This window comes from Oncorhynchus keta, chromosome 11, assembly GCF_023373465.1.
Source record: "Oncorhynchus keta strain PuntledgeMale-10-30-2019 chromosome 11, Oket_V2, whole genome shotgun sequence".
NCBI lineage: Eukaryota > Metazoa > Chordata > Actinopteri > Salmoniformes > Salmonidae > Oncorhynchus > Oncorhynchus keta.
The window spans coordinates 15767465-15786571 of NC_068431.1; the positions used below are offsets into that span (position 1 = coordinate 15767465).

At 49.8% G+C, this 19107-nt stretch overlaps 1 protein-coding gene across 9 annotated transcripts in view; it reads left to right on the forward strand.

The window, feature by feature from the left end:
• Positions 1 to 19107, forward strand: part of LOC118390645 (rap guanine nucleotide exchange factor 6) — a 185173-nt gene that overhangs the window by 59382 nt on the left and 106684 nt on the right. For 5 of the 9 annotated variants that reach the window (XM_052529567.1, XM_052529569.1, XM_052529571.1 and 2 more), the window contains 2 exons: positions 824 to 955; positions 3019 to 3036. The exons of 2 other annotated variants lie outside the window; for them this stretch is intronic. In XM_052529567.1, coding sequence (XP_052385527.1) covers positions 824 to 955; positions 3019 to 3036 — 150 coding nt within the window. Of the gene's footprint in view, positions 1 to 823; positions 956 to 3018; positions 3037 to 18903; positions 19064 to 19107 lie in introns of those variants that run through there. 2 more of the 9 variants (XM_052529568.1, XM_052529576.1) reach the window with 2 other exon arrangements.

Here is a 19107-nt window from a genome sequence, read left to right on the forward strand (position 1 = left end):
TTAGGTTACGTCAGCTCCTCTACTGATAAACCCATCTGCCCTCATAAAACACTTCCTCTCCTCTCATACTAGACTGCCTTTATTATCCTCATCGTTTTTCTGGTGAAAATACTCTCCGTAAGCATGTGAATCTAGAAAAGTACTGTTTATTTTTTAAATCCTCAAAGCCTATGAGTCTTGAACAGTTGAAGTATTCTTCCACTAATACTTATCCTAGTTTTAATGTTTCTGAATAGTTTCACAACTCACTTCACAAAATGCAACTTTGCTCAGCTTTTGTTTTTTTTTGTAATGTGAAAAGAAAACAAATTCTCCAGCAATAACAGCATAGTAATGCAATGTTCTCCACAATCAAAAATGTTCTGTCTCGCAAAGGAAATTGGTATATTGAAGGTTTCCTACAGGAAGCTGTGGTCTCACTGTGAGCTGTGTTGTGCAGAAACGGCCTCCTGACTCGACACATCAGACTGAGAATTACTAGAACTATTCTCGTCGCAGCATTTGAGAGAGAGAGCCTCATTCCGTCTCCTACCTCTCCTATCTCCTCTCTTCTCTTGCCCGTGTCCTGGATGCAGTCCCCATGACGAGCCGTTTGCACAGGCTCTCTGTGCTGTGGAAGACCTGGATGTTCTACCAGGAGCCTGAACAACAGAACTCTGAACAGGAACAGAGCCAGGATGAGCTCTCAGAACCAGCAGCCAGAAAGAACTGTGATCAGTCTGAGCAGCTGACTCTGATCTCAAAACAAGAACAGTCTAGTAGTAGCGGTAGCTCTGAGCCCCGGACCTCCAGCACTGAGGCCCAGCTTGGTGATGTGTTTCAGGTGGACAATGCCAGCGAGGGTGAGGAGGGGGCACTGTCGAGGGAGGCATCCCAGAGACGTTCCCGCCGGCGCTTTCGCAAAGTCAACCCCCGGGGAGAGCGGGAACTGATCACTGACGGCCAGGACCCCACGGTAAGAACTGACGTTAATGTATTCTAACTATGTTCCTGAAGTTAAAGGACTTCTACTCGGCTCAGACAGAAAGATGTCATAGACGGCTTTGTCTGAGGTGTCTGTACCAAGCTTTCTCTGTTTAGTGTAAGTGTAGTGTTGACAGCCGTGGTGAGACTGTAAAAGTGTTAAATGAAGTACTTGTTGTGTGGTAGGTAACCCTCTAAAAGCTTTGTGGTTGAGATGTTGGTTTATAGCTAGCGACGTGTCCAGGAATACAAATAGCGGAGGATAAGGAGAGTGGATTTACTCTGTGAAAGTATATCTACTGGTTTGTTGGTTACAATTTAGTTAGTTTATCCCCCCCAAAAATAGTTGTCACAAGATTGTTTATCTTGAGTGTTGAATGAAACATTGCAGAATAAGTAGATTTCATGCCTGTATCCTACATTTACTCCACACTGAACTACCATAGCCATGAAGCCTATTCTATGTCCTGCAGAGGGCTCACTTGGGGTGGGGGGCGAAAGCAGACACGTGCCTTGACAGTGGACAGTCAAAAGTTAACTTGAGTTGTGTTTTATGTAATGACTAAAATGTAAATGTCCTCTGTTGATCCTCATGACATCTTGTATCTCTCTCTCTCTCTCGCCCTCTCTCTCTCTCTCGCCCTCTCTCTCTCTCTCTCTCTCTCTCTCTCTCTCGCCCTCTCTCTCTCTCTCGCCCTCTCTCTCTCTCTCTCCCTCTCTCTCTCTCTCTCTCGCCCTCTCTCTCTCTCTCTCTCCCTCTCTCTCTCTCTCTCGCCCTCTCTCTCGCCCTGTCTCTCTCTCTCGCCCTCTCTCTCTCTCTCGCCCTGTCTCTCTCTCTCGCCCTGTCTCTCTCTCTCGCCCTCTCTCTCTCTCTCGCCCTGTCTCTCTCTCTCGCCCTGTCTCTCTCTCTCGCCCTGTCTCTCTCTCTCGCCCTGTCTCTCTCTCTCGCCCTGTCTCTCTCTCTCGCCCTGTCTCTCTCTCTCGCCCTGTCTCTCTCTCTCGCCCTGTCTCTCTCTCTCGCCCTCTCTCTCTCTCTCGCCCCTCTCTCTCTCTCTCTCGCCCTCTCTCTCTCTCTTTCTCTCCCTCTCTCTCTCTCTCTTTCGCCCTCTCTCTCCTCTCGCCCTCTCTCTCTCTCTTTCGCCCTCTCTCTCTCTCTCTTTCGCCCCTCTCTCTCTCTCTCTTTCGCCTGTCTCTCTCTCTCTCTCTTTCGCCCCCTCTCTCTCTCTCTCTCTTTCTCTCTCTCGCCCTGTCTCCCTCTCTCTCTCTCTTTCGCCCTCTCTCTCTCTCTCTCTCTCTCGCCCTCCTCTCTCTCTCTCTTTCGCCCTCTCTCTCTCTCTTTCGCCCCTCTCTCCTCCTCTCTCTCTCTTTCGCCCGCTCTCTCTCTCTCTCTCTCTCTTCGCCCGCCTCTCTCTCTCTCTTTCGCCCTCTCTCTCTCTCTTTCGCCTCTCTCTTTCGCCTCTCTCTTTCGCCCTCTCTCTCTCTCTTTCGCCCTCTCTCTCTCTCTCTCGCCCTCTCTCTCTCTCTCTCTCTCGCCCTCTCTCTCTCTCTTTCTCTCTCTCTCTCTCGCCCCTCTCTCTCTCTCTCTCTCTCTCTCTCTCGCCTCTCTCTCTCTCTCTCTCTCTCGCCCTCTCTCTCTCTCTCTCTCTCGCCCTCTCTCTTTCGCCCTCTCTCTCTCTCTCGCCCTCTCTCTCTCTCTCTCTCTCTCTCTCTCTCTCCCTCTCTCTCTCTCTCTCTCTCTCTCGCCCTCTCTCTCTCTCTCTCTCTCTCTCGCCCTCTCTCTCTCGCCCTCTCTCTCTCTCTCTCTCTCTCGCTCTCTCTCTCTCTCTCTCTCTCTCGCCCTCTCTCGCCCTCTCTCTCTCTTGCGCTCTCTCTCTCTTGCCCTCTCTCTCTCTCTCGCCCTCGCTCTCTCGCCCTCGCTCTCTCGCCCTCGCTCTCTCGCCCTCTCTCTCTCGCCCTCGCTCTCTCTCGCCCTCTCTCGCGGCCTTTCTCTCGCTCTCTTGTGCGCCGTCTTCCTCCCCCCTATCCATTCCTGGTGCTTGATGTGGTCTTCCTCAGGATTATGTGGATAACCAGGTATGTGGGAAACTTGACTTCTTCACTGAGTATGTGGATGTGTGAGTCATGCTGGTGTATGCACGTGCTCTTTAAAGGTCAGTGATTGGATACATCTGGCTGCATACTCGACTTGCAATATGTGATGATAGGACTTGCCAAATGCACATAAGTAGTTTGTGTGCTATTTACGAGCAGAAGACCAAGGACTTGAGGGTGATGTGCTTTGAGCTCTCGTTGGTCTAAAGCCCTTACTAGAGTATTTCAGATAGACAAAGAAGGTGTCCATCTAAGAGGTTTGCTAGTTGTGAAAGTAGTGATATTACCAAGCAAAGAGATTTAAGGACCATCGGCACTGTCCCATCTTGGTGCTCTCATGCTATACCGTAGATCAACATGTATCATCATTTTGAAACTAAAACTCAACCATTGCACCTATAACTCTTTCTCTGTCTTTCTCTCAGTAATTATATATACAGTGGGGAAAAACATGATTTAGTCAACCACCAATTGTGCAAGTTCTCCCACTTAAAAAGATGAGAGAGGCCTGTAATTTTCATCATCGGTACACTTCAACTTTGACAGACAAAATGAGGGGAAAAAATCCAGAAAATCACATTGTAGGATTTTTAATGAATTTATTTGCAAATTATGGTGGAAAATAAGTAAGTAAATTCTTGAGGGAAACCTGTTTGTCTTCCAGAGATTTGAGACTGGGATGGAGGTTCACCTTCCAGCAGGACAAGTCTCTTAAGCATACTGCTAAAGCAACACTTGAGTAGTTTAAGGGGAAATATTTAAATGTCTTGGAATGGCCTAGTCAAAGCCCAGACCTCAATCCAATTGAGAATCTGTGGTATGACTTAAATATTGCTGTAAACCAGCGGAACCCATCCAACTTGATGGAGTTGGAGCAGTTTTACCATGAAGAATGTGCCAAGCTTACAGAGACATACCCCAAGAGACTTGCAGCTGTAATTGCTGCAAAAAGTGGCTCTACAAGTATTGACTTTGTGGGGTGAATAGTTATGCACACTCAAGTTTTCTGTTGTCTTGTTTCACAAAATATATATATAATTTGCTTCTTTAGTGGTAGGCATGTTGTGTAAATCAAATGATACAAACCCCCCAAAAATCCGCTCCAGCAGGTATATTTCACTGGTCATCCCCAAAGCCATCACTTCCTTTGTCCGCCTTTCCTTCCAGTTTTCTTCTGCCAATGACTGGAACGAATTGCAAAAATCACTGCCGCTGGAGACTTATATCTACCTCTCTATCTTTAAGCATCAGCTGTCAGAGCACTTTACCGATCACTACCTGTACACAGCCCTTTTTTACATTTTTACATTTTGTTTTACCTTTATTTAACCAGGCAAGTCAGTTAAGAACAAATTCTTATTTTCAATGACGGCCTGAACAGTGGGTTAACTGCCTGTTCAGGGGCAGAACGACAGATTTGTACCTTGTCGGCTCGGGGGTTTGAACTTGCAACCTTCCGGTTACTAGGCTACCCTGCCGCCCCGGCAACTACCTCAACTACCTCATCCCCATATTATTACTTACCCTCTTGCTCTTTTTCACCCCAGTATCTCTACTTGCACATCATCATCTGCACATCCATCACTCCAGTGTTAATGCTAATTTGTAATAATTTCGCCTCTATGGCCTATTTATTGCATTACCTCTCTACTCTTCTACATTTGCACACACTGTACATAGATGTTTCTCGTGTGTTATTGACTGTGTTTGTTTATCCCATGTGTAACTATGTATTTGTGTCGGACTTGTTTTATCTTGGCCAGGTCGCAGTTGTAAATGAGAACTTGTTCTCAACTGGCCTACAGGGTTAAATAAAGGTGAAATAAAATACATGTATAAAAGGAAAGAGTCCTGTATCTTTGTCGTGACTGGGTGTAATGATAGACCCACCAAAGTGTTAATGTCTGCTTTTAAGTTTTCATTTTACCCATCTACCATAAGGTGACCTTCTTTGTGGCATTGGAAAACCTCCCTGACCTTTTTGTAGTTCAGTCTGTGTTTTGAAATTCTCTGCTCGACTGGGGGAACTTCAGATAATTGTAGTTGTGAGATATAGAGATGGAAGTGATTCAGAAGTCATGTTAAACACTATTATTGCACACAGAGTGAGTCCAAGCAACTCATTATGTGTTGGGTATATCAGACAATAGTGTGTGTGTGACCTGCTGATTACACTGACCTGCTATTGACATTGGCTGTCATTGATCCTGAAATATGACCAGCCGGCAGAAACCTGGGAGGAATTCTACTATGATGCATAATGGGATTTAATAGGAATGCTGAAATGATGACTCAGTTGCCCCATTTTATTAGTGCATCGGTTGCCTGCTAGACACGCACACACACGCTTACACACACACACACACACGCGCGCGCTTACACACACACGCGCGCGCTTACACACACACACACGCGCTTACACACACACACACGCGCTTACACACACACGCGCGCTTACAGACACACACACACACACACACACACACCGCCATAGAAGGATATATCACCTCCCGTGGCCTTCAGAATCATGTTCTAAGTGCGTTCTTGGCCGTTCTAAGAGACTATTCCATGGATCATTACATTTCTATGAGACATGGTCTGGTAACTGGGGTCACGGATGTCTCAACTTGGCCTGAATAGAATTACTAGGAGTGATGGTCACACTTCTGCAAGTCTCTGCTTTGTCTTGGTGCACGACACCCAGCTACAGAAGGCAGCAGAACCAGGTCGCTAGGCTAGTCAATGGCTTGTGAAATTTCACTTCCTGTCAGTCTACAAGACCTCTGCTGCTGGCTGGGCCTCTCCTTCTTCTCCTTAGCTAGAGTTAGCATCTACGTGTGGAAACATCCACGGCTAATAGAACGTAGCCTAGCGGCTGAGGTTAGCTTTTAGCGCTTGCAGCTAGTCAGTTATTGGCTGATCATCAGGTCTCAGCTGATATTGCCTCTGTGTGCACTTGAGTCTCATGATCATCAGACTCTGAGTTGATCAGCCAGTAGAGATGCGTAAGTGCTGGCTGTCTGCGCCACATAGAGGGCCTTTGTCTGTCCTGATCCCAGAGATAATTTACACATCTCCTCGCCCAGCCAGGTTCTGTAGGTCATGAGGATATTGGGATGTCTCATGATGACTTCATGCTGTAAAGGGATGGTTGATGACTTGTCACGGAGACCCTTGTCATCTTCTAGAGGTGAACATGATGTCCTCTGTCTTGTCCCACTTCTGTCCTTGTCTGCCATGTGTGTTGTGAAACATTTGAGAAGCGGCATAGACTCCTGTACTGTACCCGGCCATGGGGAGTGGATCAAGGACCTGAAAATATAGCGCAGGCTACAGTCCAGGCAAGACTTAATCTAACTAAATGTTATCATTTATTCTGTGCTGAATGTACCACTGCTGCTGCCTCTGGAGCTAATTTGAGGGTTTACGTCATCATAGCTAGGATGGCAACCTTGCTGAACCCCCCTCTTCACTCCTCCTCCCTTCCCCCAGCTCCAGGGGAGGCTCATATTTTCATCCCACTTAGTGCTATGGAGCTGGGCTTTTTTGCTGAAGCCAGGCAGGGACTTGACCCTGGAGCTCAGGCATCACCGTTCCCAGACATGCTTGCTAGTAGCAGCCCCCCACCCTCTCCTCCTGCACCTTCACACACAAGCAGCACATTCCCTCCAGGCCTCCTCCCCTCCCCTCTATCTCGGCTCTCTTCCCTCTCTTCTCCCTGCCCCTCTCTTCTCCCTGCCCCTCACCTCCACATCCTCTCTTCTCCGGCTGAATCCCAAATCACCCCCTCCTCCTCACCCATCCAGTTGTACGTTCACGTGCACCTCCACTATATGCACAAGTGTCCCAAAGCTGAGGTAGTGAGAATGATGGAGGGTGTAGGGGCTAATTTGACCCTCCAATAGCCACTTTGACCGAATCAGCTACACTGCTGGCTTCAGAGCGAATATCCTCATTTGAATTTCATGCTTGTATACAGATTAACACAACACAACACCAGGACAGCACAGCCCAGAACAGTAACTCATGGTGGCACAGAAAGGCATTGTTATGGCCAAGTACAAACCGGTGAGTTGCCATGGCTGAGGGTCCTCCGGTGAGTTGCCAGGGCTGAGGGTCCTCCGGTGAGTTGCCAGGGCTGAGGGTCCTCCGGTGAGTTGCCAGGGCTGAGGGTCCTCCGGTGAGTTGCCAGGGCTGAGGGTCCTCCGGTGAGTTGCCAGGGCTGAGGGTCCTCCGGTGAGTTGCCAGGGCTGAGGGTCCTCCGGTGAGTTGCCAGGGCTGAGGGTCCTCCGGTGGGTTGCCAGGGCTGAGGGTCCTCCGGTGAGTTGCCAGGGCTGAGGGTCCTCCGGTGAGTTGCCAGGGCTGAGGGTCCTCTGGTGAGTTGCCAGGGCTGAGGGGCTGGTTTGGAAGTCGGGCTAAGACCTCCAGAGTCATCAAACGAGAAAAAGGACATTCTAGGAACAAGGTGGAATCCTATAACACAGGCTCCATCACCTGCCGCATGTGACAGGGGCTCCCAACCATGATCTGCCCAACGATGCTTCTCAACCAGACAAACTCAATTTGATTATGCACACTTTGACAAAAACCGCCGACCCCCGTTCTCAGATCAGCTGGGGGACATGCAGGATAATATTCTAGGGTACGTTCTCAGATCAGCTGGTGGACATGCAGGATAATATTCCAGGGTACGTTCTCAGATCAGCTGGTGGACATGCAGGATAATATTCCAGGGTACGTTCTCAGATCAGCTGGTGGACATGCAGGATAATATTCCAGGGTACGTTCTCAGATCAGCTGGTGGACATGCAGGATAATATTCCAGGGTACGTTCTCAGATCAGCTGGTGGACATGCAGGATAATATTCTAGGGTACGTTCTCAGATCAGCTGGGGGACATGCAGGATAATATTCCAGGGTACGTTCTCAGATCAGCTGGGGGACATGCAGGATAATATTCCAGGGTACGTTCTCAGATCAGCTGGGGGACATGCAGGATAATATTCCAGGGTACGTTCTCAGATCAGCTGGGGGACATGCAGGATAATATTCCAGGGTACGTTCTCAGATCAGCTGGGGGACATGCAGGATAATATTCCAGGGTACGTTCTCAGATCAGCTGGGGGACATGCAGGATAATATTCCAGGGTACGTTCTCAGATCAGCTGGTGGACATGCAGGATAATATTCTAGGGTACGTTCTCAGATCAGCTGGGGGACATGCAGGATAATATTCCAGGGTACGTTCTCAGATCAGCTGGTGGACATGCAGGATAATATTCCAGGGTACGTTCTCAGATCAGCTGGTGGACATGCAGGATAATATTCCAGGGTACGTTTTCAGATCAGCTGGTGGACATGCAGGATAATATTCCAGGGTACGTTTTCAGATCAGCTGGTGGACATGCAGGATAATATTCCAGGGTACGTTTTCAGATCAGCTGGGGGACATGCAGGATAATATTCCAGGGTACGTTTTCAGATCAGCTGGTGGACATGCAGGATAATATTCCAGGGTACGTTCTCAGATCAGCTGGGGGACATGCAGGATAATATTCCAGGGTACGTTCTCAGATCAGCTGGGGGACATGCAGGATAATATTCCAGTGTACGTTCTCAGATCAGCTGGGGGACATGCAGGATAATATTCTAGGGTACGTTCTCAGATCAGCTGGTGGACATGCAGGATAATATTCCAGGGTATGTTCTCAGATCAGCTGGTGGACATGCAGGATAATATTCCAGGGTACGTTCTCAGATCAGCTGGGGACATGCAGGATAATATTCCAGGGTACGTTCTCAGATCAGCTGGGGGACATGCAGGATAATATTCCAGGGTACGTTCTCAGATCAGCTGGGGGACATGCAGGATAATATTCCAGGGTACGTTCTCAGATCAGCTGGGGGACATGCAGGATAATATTCTAGGGTACGTTCTCAGATCAGCTGGGGGACATGCAGGATAATATTCCAGGGTATGTTCTCAGATCAGCTGGTGGACATGCAGGATAATATTCCAGGGTACGTTCTCAGATCAGCTGGGGGACATGCAGGATAATATTCCAGGGTATGTTCTCAGATCAGCTGGTGGACATGCAGGATAATATTCTAGGGTACGTTCTCAGATCAGCTGGTGGACATGCAGGATAATATTCTAGGGTACGTTCTCAGATCAGCTGGGGGACATGCAGGATAATATTCCAGGGTATGTTCTCAGATCAGCTGGTGGACATGCAGGATAATATTCCAGGGTACGTTCTCAGATCAGCTGGGGGACATGCAGGATAATATTCCAGGGTACGTTTTCAGATCATGCGCAGAACAGCTGGCGGGCGAATTCATGGTCATTTTCAACCTCTCCTCTTTCCAGCACATTGTAAATATGGTATTGGCACTAACCCTGTATATATGCTAGCTTACTTATTTTCATGTTCTTATTTTTTTTTTTCATGTATTTTTTTCTACTTATTATTTTTTTTAGCTACCCTCTCATCCCCTCTCTCTCATCTCGTAGCTACCCTCTCCTTTCCCCTCTCGTGTCTCTTGTGCTTTTGCACTGTCTCTCCTTCCACCTACAGGTACTGGGTGGGAAGGCCCTAGACCTGTACACAGTGTAGTACAATACAGTATAGCCCCTCCCAGAACAGTGGTCTGCTGGCGTTCTGTGTGTTGTGCAGCATGAAAGCATTGTGACGGCCAAGTACAAGATGGAGTCATCATCCATTAATATGGCCTGTTTAAGCGGAAGGATTAATGGCAGTCTGGACTCTCAAGGGTGGGATTATACTGTATAATATGGGTTATATAACGAGGAATAGACCAGAGGCAACCTGTTTCATGTTAAACGCCATTTATTAGAATAGCAGCATTCTGTGTTCACTGTGGTGGGAGGTGGTATTTGAGGGGAAGATTACATGAGGAGAAGCAAGCCTTTTATGAAATAGGCAGGGTGCCAAAATATATGCAAATGAGTGGTGGAAAAATAAAAATAGGTTGAAATATGTCTTGCACTACCCCCACCAGACACACACACACAAGCCAAGCAGTTTGTGTGTGCGTGTGTGATTGTTCAGTGCTCACTGAGACGGCCTATGGCTCAGGAATACTGAGTGATTCCGTCTCGCCTCTGTCACTCTCCTAACCACTGCAGGGAGAATGACCCACGTGTAAGATTTCCCTACACACACACACACACACACACACACACACACACACACACACACACACACTTTAAGCGCCCATTAGAATTCCTATCTGAGTGTTGTTGATCAGAGCAGGGTTGGACATTGTACGGTGTACTGTATATACCTTCCTTACTCTAATGAAGTGTACAGAAGCCAGCAGCACTGTCTGTAGTTAGAGACCAGTTGTTTGACTTCGGTACACTGATGTCTGGACTGTTGAATGAGGCAAACGTCTTCAGGGTGCTGCTTGTCTGCGTTGGCAGTTTGACCTTTTACCTCATGGAAATATTGTATGTTCATTATATTGGCTATGTTCGTTGTGAAAACAGGCCTATCTCTTCCCATGTATGTCTGATTGAAGTGTATTCAAAAAGTTAGCTTCACTGCTTGTAATCTTGATCTTGTGGTTAAACTTTCTCTTATGCGCATGCACACACATACACACATACAGAGAGGAAGCACATCCTGCCTGATGTAGGTCTGCTTTCTCTCTCACTTCCTTGTCTGCCTGAGAAACAAAGCTGCTGTTTTTGATGCAACAAGTAGAATCCATCATGAGAAAAAGCTGTGATAGTGTGTTGGTCAGTAGAGCATTTAGACAGCTGATGACTGAACCTGTGTGTGTGTTGGTCAGTAGAGCATTTAGACAGCTGATGACTGAACCTGTGTGTGTGTGTTGGTCAGTAGAGCATTTAGACAGCTGATGACTGAACATGTGTGTGTGTGTGTGTTGGTCAGTAGAGCATTTAGACAGCTGATGACTGAACCTGTGTGTGTGTTGGTCAGTAGAGCATTTAGACAGCTGATGACTGAACCTGTGTGTGTGTTGGTCAGTAGAACATTTAGACAGCTGATGACTGAACCTGTGTGTGTGTTGGTCAGTAGAGCATTTAGACAGCTGATGACTGAACCTGTGTTTGTGTTGGTCAGTAGAGCATTTAGACAGCTGATGACTGAACCTGTGTGTGTGTGTTGGTCAGTAGAGCATTTAGACAGGTGATGACAGAACCTATGTGTGTGTTGGTCAGTAGAGCATTTAGACAGGTGATGACTGAACCTGTGTGTGTGTTGGTCAGTAGAGCATTTAGACAGCTGATGACTGAACCTGTGTTTGTGTTGGCCAGTAGAGCATTTAGACAGCTGATGACTGAACCTGTGTGTGTGTTGGTCAGTAGAGCATTTAGACAGCTGATGACTGAACATGTGTGTGTGTGTGTTGGTCAGTAGAGCATTTAGACAGCTGATGACTGAACCTGTGTGTGTGTTGGTCAGTAGAGCATTTAGACAGGTGATGACAGAACCTGTGTGTGTGTTGGTCAGTAGAGCATTTAGACAGGTGATGACTGAACCTGTGTGTGTGTTGGTCAGTAGAGCATTTAGACAGGTGATGACTGAACCTGTGTGTGTGTTGGTCAGTAGGGCATTTAGACAGGTGATGACTGAACCTGTGTGTGTGTTGGTCAGTAGAGCATTTAGACAGCTGATGACTGAACCTGTGTTTGTGTTGGTCAGTAGAGCATTTAGACAGCTGATGACTGAACCTGTGTGTGTGTTGGTCAGTAGAGCATTTAGACAGGTGATGACAGAACCTGTGTGTGTGTTGGTCAGTAGAGCATTTAGACAGGTGATGACTGAACCTGTGTGTGTGTTGGTCAGTAGAGCATTTAGACAGCTGATGACTGAACCTGTGTGTGTGTTGGTCAGTAGAGCATTTAGACAGCTGATGACTGAACCTGTGTGTGTGTTGGTCAGTAGAGCATTTAGACAGCTGATGACTGAACCTGTGTGTGTGTTGGTCAGTAGAGCATTTAGACAGGTGATGACTGAACCTGTGTGTGTGTTGGTCAGTAGAGCATTTAGACAGGTGATGACTGAACCTGTGTGTGTGTTGGTCAGTAGAGCATTTAGACAGGTGATGACTGAACCTGTGTGTGTGTTGGTCAGTAGAGCATTTAGACAGCTGATGACTGAACCTGTGTTTGTGTTGGTCAGTAGAGCATTTAGACAGCTGATGACTGAACCTGTGTGTGTGTTGGTCAGTAGAGCATTTAGACAGCTGATGACTGAACCTGTGTGTGTGTTGGTCAGTAGAGCATTTAGACAGGTGATGACTGAACCTGTGTGTGTGTTGGTCAGTAGAGCATTTAGACAGCTGATGACTGAACCTGTGTGTGTGTTGGTCAGTAGAGCATTTAGACAGCTGATGACTGAACCTGTGTGTGTGTTGGTCAGTAGAGCATTTAGACAGCTGATGACTGAACCTGTGTGTGTGTTGGTCAGTAGAGCATTTAGACAGATGATGACTGAACCTGTGTGTGTGTTGGTCAGTAGAGCATTTAGACAGCTGATGACTGAACCTGTGTGTGTGTTGGTCAGTAGAGCATTTAGACAGCTGATGACTGAACCTGTGTGTGTGTTGGTCAGTAGAGCATTTAGACAGCTGATGACTGAACCTGTGTGTGTGTGTTGGTCAGTAGAGCATTTAGACAGCTGATGACTGAACCTGTGTGTGTGTGTTGGTCAGTAGAGCATTTAGACAGCTGATGACTGAACCTGTGTGTGTGTGTGTTGGTCAGTAGAGCATTTAGACAGCTGATGACTGAACCTGTGTGTGTGTTGGTCAGTAGAGCATTTAGACAGCTGATGACTGAACCTGTGTGTGTGTGTTGGTCAGTAGAGCATTTAGACAGCTGATGACTGAACCTGTGTTTGTGTTGGTCAGTAGAGCATTTAGACAGCTGATTACTGAACCTGTGTGTGTGTTGGTCAGTAGAGCATTTAGACAGCTGATTACTGAACCTGTGTGTGTGTTGGTCAGTAGAGCATTTAGACAGCTGATGACTGAACCTGTGTGTGTGTTGGTCAGTAGAGCATTTAGACAGGTGATGACAGAACCTGTGTGTGTGTTGGTCAGTAGAGCATTTAGACAGGTGATGACTGAACCTGTGTGTGTGTTGGTCAGTAGAGCATTTAGACAGCTGATGACTGAACCTGTGTTTGTGTTGGTCAGTAGAGCATTTAGACAGCTGATGACTGAACCTGTGTGTGTGTTGGTCAGTAGAGCATTTAGACAGGTGATGACAGAACCTGTGTGTGTGTTGGTCAGTAGAGCATTTAGACAGGTGATGACTGAACCTGTGTGTGTGTTGGTCAGTAGAGCATTTAGACAGCTGATGACTGAACCTGTGTGTGTGTTGGTCAGTAGAGCATTTAGACAGCTGATGACTGAACCTGTGTGTGTGTTGGTCAGTAGAGCATTTAGACAGCTGATGACTGAACCTGTGTGTGTGTTGGTCAGTAGAGCATTTAGACAGCTGATGACTGAACCTGTGTGTGTGTTGGTCAGTAGAGCATTTAGACAGCTGATGACTGAACCTGTGTTTGTGTTGGTCAGTAGAGTATTTAGACAGCTGATGACTGAACCTGTGTGTGTGTTGGTCAGTAGAGCATTTAGACAGGTGATGACAGAACCTGTGTGTGTGTGTTGGTCAGTAGAGCATTTAGACAGGTGATGACAGAACCTGTGTGTGTGTGTTGGTCAGTAGAGCATTTAGACAGCTGATGACTGAACCTGTGTGTGTGTGTTGGTCAGTAGAGCATTTAGACAGCTGATGACTGAACCTGTGTGTGTGTGTTGGTCAGTAGAGCATTTAGACAGCTGATGACTGAACCTGTGTGTGTGTGTTGGTCAGTAGAGCATTTAGACAGCTGATGACTGAACCTGTGTGTGTGTTGGTCAGTAGAGCATTTAGACAGCTGATGACTGAACCTGTGTGTGTGTTGGTCAGTAGAGCATTTAGACAGCTGATGACTGAACCTGTGTGTGTGTTGGTCAGTAGAGCATTTAGACAGCTGATGACTGAACCTGTGTGTGTGTTGGTCAGTAGAGCATTTAGACAGCTGATGACTGAACCTGTGTGTGTGTGTGTTGGTCAGTAGAGCATTTAGACAGCTGATGACTGAACCTGTGATAGTGTGTTGGTCAGTAGAGCATTTAGACAGCTGATGACTGAACCTGTGTGTGTGTGTTGGTTTGGGAGGATAAGAGATGTTCATAAGCAAGCATTCCTCAAGGTTCCTCTGTTGAAGGAATTTAGCCATGAGCAAAACAGAGGACTGTAGAGGTGTGTTTGTGCCCTCTATTAAATGTTGAAGGGAGCTGCAGCTGGCTCTCACACTATCTCTCCCTTCGTGGACCAACCTGGAATCCTTTACATGAGAAGTCCTTTTCTTCCTGCTGAGAGGCCGGGGCACTGTCTCTCTCTGTGTGTCTCTCTCTGTGTGTCTCTCTCTGTGTGTCTCTCTCTGTATCTCTCTCTATCTCACTCTCTCTGTATCTCCCTCTGTGTCTCTCTCTATCTCACTCTCTCTGTATCTCCCTCTGTGTCTCTCTATCTTGCTCTCCTATGGACAGCGCTCCCAGGGAGGCTCCATGTGATGGTCTGCTATTGGCTGCTCCTTAAATTAATGATGTCATTCTTTACCAGCATGGAGTAGAGTGTGGGGCGCAGAGCCAAACAGAGAAGCAGGCTTCAGCAGGCCCCTCTTCATAACAGTGGTGCAGGGAGAGAAGACATCCCCGTCTGGCCGCTGAGCAACACTGACACATTAGTCAACAGTAGTTTTGATCAGAGGAGCTTCTCTCTGCTTTAGTAAAGGCTGTATGAAAGGTGAACCTGCCATGCTCCTCTATAGCCACAGCAGAGGAATTAGTCTTAGAGAGCCAATGTTATTTCTGGTTTCACATCCCCATCCCTCACTGCTGGGCTGCCCCATACAGAGTAGTAGTTGTTTTGGTCTGGGTTTCTTTGTAACAGAGAAAGGGTTTAGAGCTCTTCTTTTCAGTAGTACACATTTCTCAGATCTTAGTTTGGTGCTGCAGGTCTCTGTCCCAGGTGTTATTCAGTGGCCTTTAACAATGTAACTGGATCTTGTGCTGTAAATCAAAGCTATCGACTCAATTTCAAATTCTATTTCACAACTAGGCACAATTGGAGCTTTTGAAAGGGAAGACGTTAGTATATTTCCCATGCAGACCCGTGCAGATGACATGCTGTGATTTATGCTTTTTCCTTTGTTATTTATGCATTTATTTAAAGGGACGGAGGTGACTGAATTCACAAAGCTTGATCCCCTCCGTTGCTCTCCTCCCCTCCGTCGCTCTCCTCCCCTCCGTCGCTCTCCTCCCCTCCGTCGCTCTCCTCCCCTCCGTCGCTCTCCTCCCCTCCGTCGCTCTCCTCCCCTCCCCTCGCTCTCCTCCCCTCCGTCGCTCTCCTCTCCTCCCCTCCGTCGCTCTCCTCTCCTCCCCTCCGTCGCTCTCCTCTCCTCCCCTCCGTCGCTCTCCTCTCCTCCCCTCCGTCGCTCTCCTCTCCTCCCCTCCGTCGCTCTCCTCTCCTCCCCTCCGTCGCTCTCCTGTCCTCCCCTCCGTCGCTCTCCTCCCCTCCCCTCTGTTGCTCTCCCCTCCGTCGCTCTCCTCCCCTCTGTTGCTCTCCCCTCTGTTGCTCTCCCCTCTGTTGCTCTCCCCTCTGTTGCTCTCCCCTCTGTTGCTCTCCCCTCCCCTCCGTTGCTCTCCCCTCCCCTCCGTTGCTCTCCCCTCCCCTCCGTTGCTCTCCCCTCCCCTCCGTTGCTCTCCCCTCCCATCCGTTGCTCTCCTCTCCCCTCCGTTGCACTCCCCTCCCCTCTGTTGCTCTCTCCTCCCCTCTGTTGCTCTCCCCTCTGTTGCCCTCCCCTCTGTTGCCCTCCCCTCTGTTGCTCTCCCCTCCCCTCTGTCGCTCTCCCCTCCCCTCTGTCGCTCTCCCCTCCCCTCTGTTGCTCTCCCCTCCCCTCTGTCGCTCTCCCCTCCCCTCTGTCGCTCTCCCCTCCCCTCTGTCGCTCTCCCCTCCCCTCTGTCGCTCTCCCCCCTCTGTTGCTCTCCCCTCCCCTCTGTTGCTCTCCCCTCCCCTCTGTTGCTCTCCCCTCCCTCTGTTGCTCTCCCCTCCGTTGCTCTCCCCTCTGTTGCTCTCCCCCCCGTTGCTCTCCCCCTCCGTTGCTCTCCCCTCCGTTGCTCTCCCCTCCGTTGCTCTCCCCTCACCTCTGTTGCTCTCCCCTCGCCTCTGTTGCTCTCCCCTCGCCTCTGTTGCTCTCCCCTCGCCTCTGTTGCTCTCCCGCCTCTGTTGCTCTCCCCGCCTCTGTTGCTCTCCCCTCCCTCTGTTGCTCTCCCCTCGCCTCTGTTGCTCTCCCCTCGCCTCTGTTGCTCTCCCTCGCCTCTGTTGCTCTCCCCTCGCCTCTGTTGCTCTCCCCTCGCCTCTGTTGCTCTCCCCTCGCCTCTGTTGCTCTCCCCTCGCCTCTGTTGCTCTCCCCTCGCCTCTGTTGCTCTCCCCTCCCCTCTGTTGCTCTCCCCTCCCTCTGTTGCTCTCCCCTCCCCTCTGTTGCTCTCCCCTCCCCTCTGTTGCTCTCCCCTCCCCTCTGTTGCTCTCCCCTCGCCTCTGTTGCTCTCCCCTCGCCTCTGTTGCTCTCCCCTCGCCTCTGTTGCTCTCCCCTCGCCTCTGTTGCTCTCCCCTCGCCTCTGTTGCTCTCCCCTCGCCTCTGTTGCTCTCCCCTCGCCTCTGTTGCTCTCCCCTCGCCTCTGTTGCTCTCCCCTCGCCTCTGTTGCTCTCCCCTCGCCTCTGTTGCTCTCCCCTCGCCTCTGTTGCTCTCCCCTCGCCTCTGTTGCTCTCCCCTCGCCTCTGTTGCTCTCCCCTCGCCTCTGTTGCTCTCCCCTCGCCTCTGTTGCTCTCCCCTCGCCTCTGTTGCTCTCCCCTCGCCTCTGTTGCTCTCCCCTCCCCTCTGTTGCTCTCCCCTCCCCTCCGTCTCCTTCCCTCCATTGCGCTCTCCTCCCCTCCCTCTTTTACTCTCTCCTCCCCTCCCTCTGTTACTCTCTCCTCCCTTCCCTCTGTTGTTCTCCCCTCCCTCTGTTGTTCTCCCCTCCCTCTGTTGCTCTCCCCTCCCTCTGTTGTTCTCCCCTCCCTCTGTTGCTCTCCCCTCCCCTCTGTTGCTCTCCCCTCCCTCTGTTGCTCTCCCCTCCCCTCTGTTGCTCTCCCCTCCCCTCTGTTGCTCTCCCCTCCCCTCTGTTGCTCTCCCCTCTGTTGCTCTCCCCTCTGTTGCTCTCCCCTCCCTCTGTTGCTCTCCCCTCCCTCTGTTGCTCTCTCCTCCCTTCCCTCTGTTGTTCTCCCCTCCCTCTGTTGTTCTCCCCTCCCTCTGTTGCTCTCCCCTCCCTCTGTTGCTCTCCTCTCCCCTCTGTTGCTCTCCCCTCCCCTCTGTTGCTCTCCCCTCCCCTCTGTTGCTCTCCCCTCCCCTCTGTTGCTCTCCCCTCTGTTGCTCTCCCCTCTGTTGCTCTCCCCTCTGTTGCTCTCCCCTCTGTTGCTCTCCCTCTGTTGCTCTCCCCTCCCCTCTGTTGCTCTCCCCTCCCCTCTGTTGCTCTCCCCTCCCCTCTGTTGCTCTCCCCTCTGTTGCTCTCCCCTCTGTTGCTCTCCCCTCTGTTGCTCTCTCCTCGCCTCTGTTGCTCTCCCCTCGCCTCTGTTGCTCTCCCCTCTGTTGCTCTCTCCTCCCCTCTGTTGCTCTCTCCTCGCCTCTGCTCTCCCCTCACCTCTGTTGCTCTCCCCTCTGTTGCTCTCCCCTCTGTTGCTCTCCCCTCCCCTCTGTTGCTCTCCCCTCCCCTCTGTTACTCTCTCCTCCCCTCCCTCTGTTGCTCTCCCCTCCCTTCCCTCTGTTGCTCTCCCCTCCCTCTGTTGCTCTCCCTTCCCTCTGTTGCTCTCCCCTCCCTCTGTTGCTCTCCCCTCCCCCCCATTGCACTTCCCTCCCCTCCCTCTGTTGCTCTCCCCTCCCCCACATCGCACACTCCTCCCCTCCCTCCCATCGCGCTCTCCTCCCTCCGTTCCAATGCTCTCCCTGCACAGGTGACGTCATTATTTTTCAGCCGGGCTTTCCTCCCACCCTCCCTCCCTCTGCCTATTAGTTGTTGACGCTAGCCTGGGTCTATGCACTCTGAGCTGGGGACCAGGAGCAGGCAGTCTGGCCCCTCCTGGAGATGGACAAGCACGCACGCTGCTGGAGCGCTATAGAGAGAGAGGGAGGTGGAGGAGGAGGAGAGCTGCAGTGAGCCAGGCTGTGTGAGAAGGAACACCGAGTGGAGCGCAGGCTGACTGACTGGAAGTCCTGCAAGAGGTCTCTGGGACTTGACAGCACTGGAGAATTGGTTGTCTGCCACTGTTACAAACAGGTTAAAAAGAAGAACACTGCCAGAGACATTAAACTCTGAGGACTTTCTCAACACTTTGACTTCTCTCTAAGGAGATCCTACAGTGGTAGAGTTCACAGCACAACTGAACTTGAGCAAGTTTGCAGGATCACTGATCATGGAGGCTGTGGCTTTGCAACCTGCTTTGTCTTCAGGATTTTCTGCTTGGAGATGCTGAATGAACAAGCTTTTTTGCAATGAGTCGGTCTTCCTCCAGCTTTTTAAATGCATTTCTTGATTTTTATGGGGGGGTTCACAAGTGATCCTCTGAAAGCTTCTCTCGCCATCGGCATTGGCTTCTTGATTGACATCTGATAGTCACTGCCAGAACCTAAAAGAACAATAACAAAGTGACAGTTAATGTCTGAGGATGTTTGGACAACATTGAGGATTGATCTCTTTCAGGGCAATTTCCTTTAGTCCCTTGGGAAGAATCCTCAATCTGATCGGCGTCGTCTTTCCTTTTCCTTTTTTCTTTAGGTGTTGAAAGGGGAAACTTCCCCTCCCTGCCCTGGAAATGGCTTTCCTCGTCCGTTGCTATGCCAACTGCTTGCAGCCGTGGTCCTCCAAAGTAAGCAAAGTGGTAATCCTTTCTGTGGCCAGCGCACTGTGCTG